Here is a 12,442-nt window from a genome sequence, read left to right as displayed (position 1 = left end):
GATTTGAGGTTTTCACGGTGATGAGTCCGAAGATGGTTGTCTTCTGGGTTGTTGTGTCGTGTAGTCTGGTAGATGTTTACCAACGTTTCAGCGGTCCTTGCTGCCTCCGTCATCAGGGCAAAGAAGTCAATGACAAGATAATTAACAAATAAAATCTTTAGTTACGCCTTGCCACAAATTATTATTATTGTTATTGCTAATGTCTGTATTTTGCACATTATGAAGAATTAAGAACACATATTTCACGTCACATTTGCTGAAAATCAGCAAGAAACCTGATACCTTAAAGTAGAGTAAAATAAAACCTTACCATAAATCAAAAATATTTTTGTCTCGATTGTCTGAGGGCAGGTGCCACTGTTCAGTGTAGTGTATCGTTGTATTGCCACAGGAACAACTGTTCGATGTCACAGATTTACATAGCGCATTTGGTGACCAGGAGAGTCATCTGGTATCCAAATGTGGTCATCTAGAGGTAGCATTTGCTTACGATGCGCCAATGAGAAAGATGACTGTTAGAGTGCTACAAGCCAGGGACATCCCTGCCAGGGACAGAGGAGGTGCGACACACACACAGGTACATTCATCATCAACGGCAAACAAGTTACTCATATCTGCACGGTTGAGTAGCACAAAAAATGGACACTGATTCAAATGCATGAACATAAAACGTAACGTGTGGCTTCACTGTGGAATTTTTATTTTATAATTATTTATTATTAACTGGAAATGGGTTTTTACCCAGTGGTAGTGGTGCTACAATAAGACACAACAAAACAATGAGACACAACAAAACAATGAGACACAAAAAACAATGAGACACAACAAAAGAATGAGACACAACAAAACAATGAGACACAACAAAACAATGAGACACAACAAAAGAATGAGACACAACAAAAGAATGAGACACAACAAAATAATGAGACACAACAAAACAATGAGACACAACAAAAGAATGAGACACAACAAAACAATGAGACACAATTACTTAAAAACAACAGATAATTAAACACAAGACAAGAAGAACTTATTTTCTTATCATTCTGTTGCTTCTTTCTCGTCTCAAACTTTTATCTTTCTACCATTTTTCCTCTTCATTTTTATCTTTCTCTTTTGATAATTTCATGCAATATGTGAAAAGTTTTATTTACTTCGACATGCAATGAAATCTACAAGATTTAAGGTTATGCGGGATTTGACCTTTTCGCGTGTTACACTTCTGATCACAGATTTATGAACCTGATTTCTCCACATTGCTTTGAGCACCTCCGTGTTGTAATGTGCAGGTTCGGCTGGTGATGCTGCCCAGCAAGAGACAGAAACACAAGACTAAGGTGAGACAGGGCAATAACCCCCAGTACACGGAGAGTTTCTTACTGCACAGAGTTAACCCAGGTGAGTCAAATGAGACGCAAAGGCAAACAGAGAATGCGGCAACGAGACTTAAATGAAACTGGGAAATACAAAACAAATAATTAGCCCTGATATTCAAGGAACAATAAAACTAATTGACTTCTACAAATTATAACATATAAATGCATGCATATTCATTTGTAATATATTTATACGTATCTTTATTTGCAACACGGAAACATACGAGTCTGGAAACAAAGATTTCCTTTCTTAGTAACTGTATGAACCTAAATCCTAATTTAGTTTCACGTATATTAGATTATTTTCAATCACTATAACCTAACCTTATCTGGTTTTGGATAGTGTCCAATGGAAGGTTACTTTTTACATATTAATTAACCTTGAAATTCTATTAAAACAGATGATTTCCTGATGGGCTTAGTGAATATCAACTTATCAAAGAGACCGCGCAATTAGTTACATGGATCGAAACACAAAAGTAATGTCGCCAAAAGAATTTGACATATTTATGAAATTACAGAGGATGTGAACAGCATGGGAGTGCGGTTCCGGCTCTACGGCTGCGAGCGAATGCGACGTGAGAGGATGATAGGAGAGTGCGTAGTCAGCTTCACGTCCATCAACCTAGAGCTGGAAACTACTATGTGGGTGACGCTTGAGCCAAGAGTGAACCTCACAGTTAGTATACATCTGCAATTGAATCTTTCCCTGAGCTGATTCAACCCAAACCACAACAGCAGAACCTCCTCCAGTTTAATATTATATTCTCATCAAAATGTAGCAGTTAGAACAAATCAGAGAAAAGCAATGAAGTTGCCATCCTTCTGGGGTATTGCGCCACGTAGTCTTGTAGAAGTTGACTGACATTTAAGAGGCACATACTGCCTTCATCGACAGTGCAATGAATTTTCTGACGGAGCCAGTATGCATCTCCGATCGTTATTAAAAAAAATTTACAAGGAGGAATTTCATAGATAAAAAGCCACTTTAAATGTCGGATCTTATTTGAAAATATAATAACATGCCCACTGTGATGAGTTGATTGGATTGAAGTGGCACCCAGTGTGAGGTCCATTGGAAGAACTGTTTGCTGTGGTAATGAACTTTTCATCCCATAATGGCAATGAATCAACTGATCAGTTGCTTCTGCAATTGAGTTGGACTGAACACAAATGTTGTGTTTGTGCCATGCCACAGCTAAACTCATCAGCCTCAGACCTGCTGAGTCTGGCTCGTAGTGACAGCACTGGTTCAACGCATTCCATGCAGCATGGAGGCGTGCCTGAGCTGCTTCTAGGCCTAGCGTACAACGGCACAACGGGGCGGCTGTCGATTGAGGTTGTGAAAGGTAGTCACTTTAGGTAAGAAACCATAAGTGTACTTCATTTACAGCTCAGTTCGTAGCTATCATAGGCAGCTATAGAACATAGGATTGCAAAGATTTTTCTTAATATAAAAACTATATTTCTCTCATTCTTATGAAGTTAAATGTGGCATAGAAAATAATCCACACAGTTCAAATAACTATTTTTTAAATTTTAAAATATTAAATTTTCATAGCAGAGGGATTTTAATCTTATGCCCAAACTCCACACTAGAAGGCCATATCTCGTCAACTGACAATTTCTTTTTCGGTAAATCTGTTGCCAGCCTACATTCTTTTTAAAGTAGAAAAATAAAGTTACAGTATTACAGAATAACATATATAAAAAGTTATTATCAGTGGTCGTGAGTTAGACAAAATAAAATAAACGTATATGCGACTAAATCAAAGGCCACTGTATCATCATCTCTTGTCTTGCAGTTCACAAGGGATTCAAAGAGGAATGTTTGCAATGTCCTGTTACATATAATTACTAATAAAATAATGTTCGTGATAGATACCGACAACATCGGACTACCTGCAGTAAGTTCCGTGACCACAACATAAATCCAAATCCATCGGTGGTATCACTTTGAAAGACGTCAAGCCTCGTAAATTATATGTGATCGTGATTCACAGGAATCTAGCGATGACACGGCCGCCCGACACGTACGTCAAGCTGTGTCTCCTCAGCAGCAGTGGCCAGGAGATGTCCCGCAGCAAGACGTCTATCCGGCGTGGGCAACCAAACCCACTGTTCAAGGAGACTTTTATGTTCCAGGTAATTCTTTACTTTTATTAAAGCTTACATATAATGTACGCGTATATGCACAGGTACGTCTGTTTTGCGGGTGGTGGGAACCAGATTTTGTGGAACTGTAATTTCTTAAACATTTTCAGGTCTTCTGTCGTATTTCAAGCCGTCATTTTCTAGTCAAGTGGAAGATTCAGTCTGTCAGTATAAAAATATAATTAAGTAAACTGAAATTATAGGAAGATAATATGAATGAAGCATGCAGTATCCATCCGTGCAAGAAATGAGCAATGCACACAAAATTTTGGTCTTAAAAATTTGAAGGGAAGAGATCACTAAGTCTAGATGTATTTGGAAGGGGATTTATGTTGAAAGAAATCTGTTTAGGATTTAATAACTAACATATGAAGAAAATATGCAAATTCATGTAAAAATTAGAACGTCAAGGAGAGTCACATGTTAAAGTTTCAGGATAAATTATTTTATAGTTACAGTAACTTCTATTTGTTCTAAACAAGGAAATGTATAGTGTCACAAGTGCACATACCACATATCAGTATTGGACTGTTTCAGGTAGCGCTATTCCAGCTCCCTGACGTAAGTCTAATGGTGTCTGTTTACAACAAGCGGAGCATGAACCGTAAGGAGATGATAGGATGGTTCTCTCTGGGACTCAGCAGTTCCGGGGAAGAAGAAGTAGCACACTGGAATGACATGCGTGACGTGCGAGGAGAGCAAATCTGCCGATGGCACATTCTGGTAGAGTCATAGAGATCAACACATCTTGTTCGGTTTCTGTCTCTCTCTCTCTCTCTCTCTCGCTCTCAACATTGCCTGATTTTAACTTACCAGGCAATGTGTCAAGCCTCTCTTCAACCGGGAGCCAGAATATGGATTGCTCTGGCAAGGAAATCATTTCGTAGTCCTTTACCAATGGAAGGGTGTGGTTTATCACTCAAAAACAATGAGATTTCCATAAGTCAGATTGTTTATCAATTGACAGGTTTGAAATAGTGTTGGAAAGACATTTATACGGGAGTCTTACGTAATGTTTTGGTATTAACCGGGCGAGAAGCCTGTCGTTATATCGAAAATTCCAGATTGCACACAAAGTACTTGAAAGTTCCTATGAGGGATGTTTTGTTAGTGGCATTGCTTTTTAATATGTGGCTTGCAATGTCTCATCACAGCATTTGTCACGCTGTTTACTTCATTCAGTGGCCGTACGTCTTACAAGCATATCAAACATAAGACACTTTATCTCTTGCCTTTTCATACAACAAATCTATAGTCTTGGTATTTGTCAAAGAAAATCACGCTTTGAAGACTGTTGTTACAACCAGCACTTTGTACAGAAAGCACAAAACTTCTGTGAGCACAGGGGATTCCCCCAACTTGTACATAGACCCCCCCCCCCCCCACACACACACACTCTGTTTAACATTCACATTACTGTTGTCATCCTCACATCACCGTGTGAAATCCACTTTTATTCTCTGCCACGGATCCTGGCTTTTACTCTTACCCTTGTCATGTGCACCAACTTTACGCGCAGCTTTCAATTCACGTCTGCACATTCCATTGTGTGTTCAATAGTTTTTATGCTGTTTGTGAGTTTCATTATTGTGATTTTATAATTATGAAATGAAAATGGATTATACTTCTGATGCTTGAAAAGCCGATTCTTGCGGTTTTTACTCTGATAACTTCCTAACCCCATTTACAAATCGTGTAAACATAAAATTATTTCACAGCTGTACACATAAACATTAAGTTAGGTTAGGATGGCACATGGAATTCTGTGGATCAGAGTGAAGGAGTATTGACATTATTTTCAGTTTGAGGGCACGTTTTGGCACAGGTTGATGGGAGATTAGTGTTAGCGTACTAATTACACACGATGATTCGATTTGTTTAAAATATTCACCAGTACAGCTCACTGAAAATCACTGAGTTTAATACAGGAACCAAACGATGCACAAAATAGTCAATTTTTATTGTATGAGACGGGTAAAGCAAAATGTTCCAATGGTTTATGGTTGATGTTGTTGCAGAATTTTAATGGGTCGCTGGTTTTTGTATGTGTATCGAACAACAGAAACACAGTATGCAAATACCGGAGGATATTAAAGAAAGGAATCATTTTATATATATATATAAAACATATATCGTACTTTAACGTCATTCCACTTCTCTATAGATTGGGAATGTTGAGTAAACTTTACAGTTAATTGATATTGTCCATTTCATGTTAAGTGCAGACATTTGTTCAATACATTCATGTGATATATGTATGAACTTAATATTGCCGGACTATATATACTCACGCTTAAGCACTGATGCAGATATTGTGTTGAATGCTCTTTTAAATTTGAGTATTTGTATCAGTGCCAATTTGTTGTATCGATTTTGAACTCGTTGTTTACACAAATGTCCAAAGCAACTTGGCAGTAACATTTTTCATACATATTGGTAACTTGTAAGCAGAGGCACAATTAGACCTTGTGACAGCTTGTAGAAGACAAGTAGATGCCCTTCTGCGCATCAGCAAAGTACGAGTATCTCCACACAGCTTTTCTATCATAAATGAAGGTAAGATTTTTTTGGCTCCTTATTGTAAAATGTTCTTTATGACAAGACTATCTTTTTATCGTAAAGCCAGGGTATGATTCTCAAAATGTTTCATCACTTACAACAGTTATAACTAAAGCAGTTACATCACAAAATGGCAATATTTATGACTGAAAACATATATGAGCATTTTTTCATATTCTTATGTGCTATATGTAATTTATCCTAAGATTATTCTTAAAATATTTAAAATAAATTTCAGTTGGTTTATCATTGCCAAGAAGCCTTAATTTATTTTTTTGATAAAACTTTACACATCAGTGAAAGTAACTTGAATTACTCACATCTAAGAAAAATTGAAAATTCTTTTGATTTATGCATAATTGATACTTAAAAAAAAAAACTTGAAAATTGAAAATAAGAAATAAATATACAGTAATTTGAAATTACATTGCTGAGATGCTTTGGGCAGACTGCATGCTCTTTCTGAACTGTCACTACGCTCTGGTCGTACCTCTCTTCGCTTACTGTCTACAGCTGTGCAGGAAATGGCTTGCCTAACAAGTCTGAACTATTAATTGATGAACAGTATCTAAGACCTGAATGACAATGTTGCACAAAATTATGAAGAGGGGATTTTATAATTAGTATGTATTACCATAATTATAACTTATAACAATGATTGTACAGTATTTTCTTATTTATACTTTCAATACGAGTTTAATCAAATATTGTACTTATATGATATTAATTATAGAATACATATTTGTTGTTATATAAGACGCGTAGAGAGTAAATGTGTTTAATTATAAAATATTTTTCTTGTTTAAAAGTTTACTTTTATCTTATCATACAGTATTTAGATATAATTTTATCTCTAATGGATTATATTAGTAACAGAATTGTAGGATACTATGGACACCAGTCAGATATACTTTGCAAACACTGATCAGTGATGCTGTCTGAAATATCTTTCAGACTTGTCCAATTTTTAGCCTACTTTCCTTCGTAAATGTGTGTTTATGTGTATCCTCAATTTTAGATTTTGAAAAAGGCGACTTATTTTGATTAAATTTGGTGTGAGCGTTATGCCACTGGAGGCCATCAATACTTCGTACTTCTTAATTTCCTACAATCGGTAATAATGACATGGCAGATGAAAAACCTTGGAAGGTATGAGTGACATTACCACTTCATATAGGGTGATAATAGGTATTTAAAAATACGGAACTTCTGTTGAGTTTTCACCCTCCCCCAGAAGCGATCTTAGCCATGTGAAATATTTTTTTAGCTTTCAGTTTGACAATGACACTGTAGCTCAGGATATGAAATTTGATATGGAGATAAATTATAAACATACCAGCATATTACATATGAATATTTTTTGTAACCCAACAATTATGAACACAATAAAATGTATTTTGGAAATAGCTGCTGCACTATGTACCTCAGGGGCAAGGTTTGTCTCGGGTACATAGAATTAAATACCCTCTTTACGACCGGGTTTCGATCCCCAATCGGGACAGGGGATTTTTCCTCTAGCCTCTGTGTCCAGACCAGTTCTGGGGCCCACACAGCCTCCTATCGAGTGGGTACTGGGGTAAAGTGCAGATGAGGAGTGATGCTGAACACTCACCCCCCTCTAGCACTGAGGTCAAGAATGAGTAGGAGCTATACAGCCTCTCCTCTAAGTGCCTGCATGGCATGTAGTGGGACAGCTTTATTTTCTTTTTACTAATAAAAACAACAAAGACATTCAGTAAAATTTTCATAATTGCAAGAAATAATAATAAAAATGTGACTCAAGTGGGATTTAATCATATGATCACATGCACAGAAGTCTTGAGCTGCAGTGTATTTCATTGCTAGATTACAAACTCACATTGCCTAAATACAACATTAACAACATAGGGTCTGTTAGATATCTGCGCAATAACAGAGTAGATTTTATGGGTTCAGTTAGCAGCGGGAGGTACAATTAGAGATATATTTGTGAAATGTTGCAGTTTTCAGCAATTTGGTCATTATCATTATTTGGAGTGAATTTTCAGTGATATGAAATGTTTCACATTTGATGTAAAGGTCACTTGTACAGTGATATAATATACAAAAGACTAGTTAATGCGACTTGAATATTATCAAGTATTACAGTATTATGCTAGAAAAAATTAGCAAAATAATGGCAAATATGTAGGCTATATTTTTCTCACAATAAATGTTATCCATGACAATTGTTTCATGTAATTTGTAAATAATGAGCACTGTAAATACTACACTGTACTTTTTTACCTATACTGATTGTCTGTGAGCTGTGTGTGTTTGCACACACCACGTAACTGTACTACGCTTAATAATTACATGTAATGCATGAAAGTGAGGCCAAACAGAACAGTATTCAAGATAGGAAATTTAAAATAACTCAACTTAAATGGAGATAAAAATCTGAGGCAGCCCTAAACATAATTAGATTAATTTTTCAAAGTGGACCCAAATGATTAGATTGTATATTGTATTGTAGTGCTGACAGAAGCAGAGGCAGTTTATGAAACAGCGCGTGTCTTTAAATTAATGGACGCAGAAAAATGTCCAAGAATTTTGATCACATTAATGACACGCGTTCGTAAAAAAACCTTCATACTTATTATTAGTGTGGTATAACAACAGTTGTCACATTATTGTGATAACACTTTGCCTCCATATTATCATCTTCTGGTTCATTACCTTACCTCAATTCTGTTATTTCTGGGAACAAAACAGATGATTAAAATAAAGTTTAATTCAACTTATGGCTGTGAATGGAATAAGTGAGATGTGATAGAGTGAACACCAATAATGCTGCATTTCTATTTATAACAACAAGTATGTTCACACTTTGCGACATTTATTAATGTGTGAAGGTCAATTGCAGTCAATTACTTCCCATAATTATGATCTCAATGTCACTTTCCTGAAATGTTCGATACATATTCACGTCAGTTCTTGACCGCTTCACAGTGTACTGCCCTTCATTGTCCAGGTTTACTGTATTCATCAATGTTACATGCAGACCTGCCTGTGGGAATGACTCGCATTATTAACGGCTTGGGAACTTGCACAGTTGATGTGATATTTGGTAATGTCACTTCATTTAATAGACAGAAATAAAATTAAAAGATGCATGCTAGAATGAAAGTTTCCAAACTGGGCAATTAATCCACAGCTAAAAAAATAAATATGAGAACTGGCATCCTCACTGACGTTCAAACCACACTGTTCACCAAGGCACAGAGCACAAAGATTCTTAATAACACTAAATACTGTCACCATAAATTTTTCAATTATCTTTCACTGTCATTAAATTGACCCACAAAATAAAATATAGAATCATGAGAGATGTCTCTAAACAGTTAATAATATGTAAAGAGTGAAACAGTAGAATTTCTCATGGTTAAGTGGGACAGTTGATTAAATTCCAAGACAGAATGATTAATAAAAATTTAAAAGTGTGGAAACCAAAGGAAGAAGAAAGGTTTTTCTATTCAATTTTAAACGCAATGAATCTGTTTGTCCTCAAGAACTGGCACAGTGAAGTAAAATAAAATTAACTGGATAAAGAGGACATTTCACAACACAAGAACTGAAAAATGTTACATGCGTGTCAGATATTTAATCCTTTGTTTATAGTACGGTATGTTCATCTCTGTGTGGTTTGGGTGAGATATCTTGTGAAATCAACAGTACAATTTATTCTATCTATGGAATTTCTGTGTAACTATGTTTCAAAGTTCTCAACCGTCACACATCAGAGTAAAACTTTTACAATTACTCAGAAATTAAGTGACTGTCCAAAAAAGAAACAAACAAAGACTTCAAGTTTAAAAATGAAGTTTTCTCAAGTTATCAGTTAAGTTTCTAATGAAAGACACTAAATCTGTTTATTGGTGTATTTATACCAAAAATATGCTCTTTTCTGGCCTGTTGGGCAAAACTCTGTAAGGTTTATATTTAAAAGTCAACTTAATCAGACCAGGGATAGCATGTCTGTAAGCTACTTTTCAATTACAAATTTGAATAGATCTGAAAACATGGGAAGAGTTTATTTTAAATGCACACCTTATTTCAGTAACATTATTCCTTCTTTGCCTTTAATAATAAAACCGCCTTTTACATCTATATAGAAATGGAATTATACATGTACATTATACTTCTCATTTTCTAGCACAGAACTGGCAGCAGTCAACTTTACGGCAAATGAAGTAATATTTATTACAAAAACCCAACACATACTGTTCTGTATGGCAAAGATTAGTAGTTTTGTGAGAATACCTTGTTCACAATTTTTCTCTCAGTTTAAGGTTAGGTTAGCAGTTTTACTTACATTTGAACTTTTTTTTAAATGTGTGCTTGCATAATAGATTAATAACAGAAGCATGACTTTTATTAACTGCAGTACTGTACATATAAAATTATACCAACCAACATATATACCTGAACATTGCTTTCATGATTTGAGTAATAAAACTACGAAGCCTTTGTTAGCAATCATAAACTTTAATATGGGCATCACTCATTTTGCATATGTGAATATGAACATGTAATAAATTCTCAGATATGTATTTATTATCACAATAAAATAACAAGAGAAAGTGAACAAAGTATTATCTGTAGATATTTTCCACAAATGGTATAAACTGATACTAAATCTTTAATCCTTGTACATGTTCATATCTGAAGCATTTTATAACATAAAAGTGCTGTGTTATGTGTTCAGTTTACGATGTCTTTCTCTACTGTACGTTCATTATAAACCTAGTATATAGAATAATAAAAGACATGATTTCTTAACAAGTACTATATAAGAAATCAAAATATTTCCAGTTTAAATAATAATGCTGATGAAAGAATCACTATGTATCAGACTCCAATGCATTTATTTGGTTGAATACTGGGTATATTTTTGAAATGTGATGAACTTTATTCTCTTTTTCTCGCGTGTTAGTTTGATGTAGCAAACTAGCAAACTTCAGAAACTGCGTTAAACATATTTTTAATATTTATCAAACAATTTTTAATTCAGTGACAGGTTAATTATGTAGTATGTTATGTTGATTACTTTTGTTCAATTAATTTGTATCGAGTCTAGCAAGCATAATTAAGCCTTGGATTTTGTAAGAAGTTTAATGGCAATTTATGTCACGTTGATGCATGCTAAATTGGCTTATTTGACTGGACCATCGTACTATAAAGTGATTCCACAGATACTCACAAGTTTGGGAAGTTTCACATTTTTAATGCATTTCTTTCCTAAAAGCTTGTACATTTATATCATATAAACTTTAATTCCATAATCTGAAGGCTTGAAAGGTGAATCTAACTTTACTATGTATATAAATTTAAGTTAATGAATTTAAAACATTTCTTTCATTGAAGACACATTTTTTATATTTCCTACATTCTCTAAATACCATACTCGAGAACAAATTGTTTTAATTTACACTAATATTTTGATGTACGATATATATTATTTCATATAACACATAAATACACAATCCCTCACTAAAATTATGTACAAGTGGTAACAGGAATGTCAAAATGATAAATGAGTCACACGATTTAGTAGATTCAGTTATAAACTAGCTCTGAGAGTCTGTCAGAAGTCGTAGAACTACAAATTTAAGGGTGTAAATATGAGTTAATGTCACATTTGGCCAGTGTGTTCAGACTCGCCCAGAAACCTTTTTAAAAACACAGTACACGAAGAGACACCTTTCCGAGCGAATTGTACGGTCAGTATAATAGTTGTCATTTACTTTTATTGTAAAAAATTATGAAAAGTATGTGTAAATACAAATGCTTGTTCAATAAGAGCCTCTCTTTCAGTTTTGTATTTCAGGCATGTACGAATCACTGTTCAAAATAAATAGTACCTTTCTTTTCTACTTGCAAATACTTTTTGCATTTGTGAATTCTTTGCAATGACTGATAAACCATTTCCACTTCATCCTTCTTAGGGATAGAATTTTATCACGCATTTCCCACATTTAACCTGAATTACTATTTTCAGTGATTTTGGTATTGGAGGGTCAACACTACAAGCTGTTGGGCAAATGTAATTCTGGCTCTAACATTTCCTGCACAACTCCCACTTTACTTGAAGCTCGACTGATTTTCATAACATCAGCTCCTTGTAAAATATTTGGTGTGCGTCAGGATATGAAGTATAGAACTCATTAGCAGCTATGACTTTTATTTGGAATAATTTACGATACAGCATGCAATGGTTAACATATAGCAAACAGGCTGTACGTTCAACACAGTTAGTGAAGAAGCCTTCCAGATTAATTGTGCAGTTGAGAAACTACCATAAAATAAGTATATAAACAGAATGAGGCTTGTGG

General features: G+C 34.9%; 1 protein-coding gene across 3 annotated transcripts in view; it reads left to right on the top strand.

The window, feature by feature from the left end:
* The window catches only part of Syt14 (Synaptotagmin 14), a 32,818-nt gene extending 20,825 nt beyond the window's left edge, over window positions 1–11,993 (top strand). For 2 of the 3 annotated variants that reach the window (XM_022078348.2, XM_022078351.2), the window contains exons 5-10: window positions 371–577; window positions 1,290–1,398; window positions 1,898–2,055; window positions 2,575–2,738; window positions 3,380–3,521; window positions 4,068–11,993. In XM_022078348.2, coding sequence (XP_021934040.1) covers window positions 371–577; window positions 1,290–1,398; window positions 1,898–2,055; window positions 2,575–2,738; window positions 3,380–3,521; window positions 4,068–4,265 — 978 coding nt within the window. In that variant the 3' untranslated portion in view covers window positions 4,266–11,993. The remainder of the gene's footprint in view (window positions 1–370; window positions 578–1,289; window positions 1,399–1,897; window positions 2,056–2,574; window positions 2,739–3,379; window positions 3,522–4,067) is intronic. The other variant, XM_022078349.2, reaches the window with a different exon arrangement.
* The last annotated feature ends 449 nt before the right edge of the window (window positions 11,994–12,442 follow it).

The sequence above is a fragment of the Zootermopsis nevadensis genome, unplaced genomic scaffold, assembly GCF_977971745.1.
Source record: "Zootermopsis nevadensis isolate Lab colony 2312 unplaced genomic scaffold, Znev_1.0 Znev_ptg000010l, whole genome shotgun sequence".
NCBI classification, from domain to species: Eukaryota; Metazoa; Arthropoda; class Insecta; order Blattodea; family Termopsidae; genus Zootermopsis; species Zootermopsis nevadensis.
The sequence above is the reverse complement of the archived record's forward strand: the minus strand, read 5'-3'. Positions and strand labels throughout refer to the sequence as shown.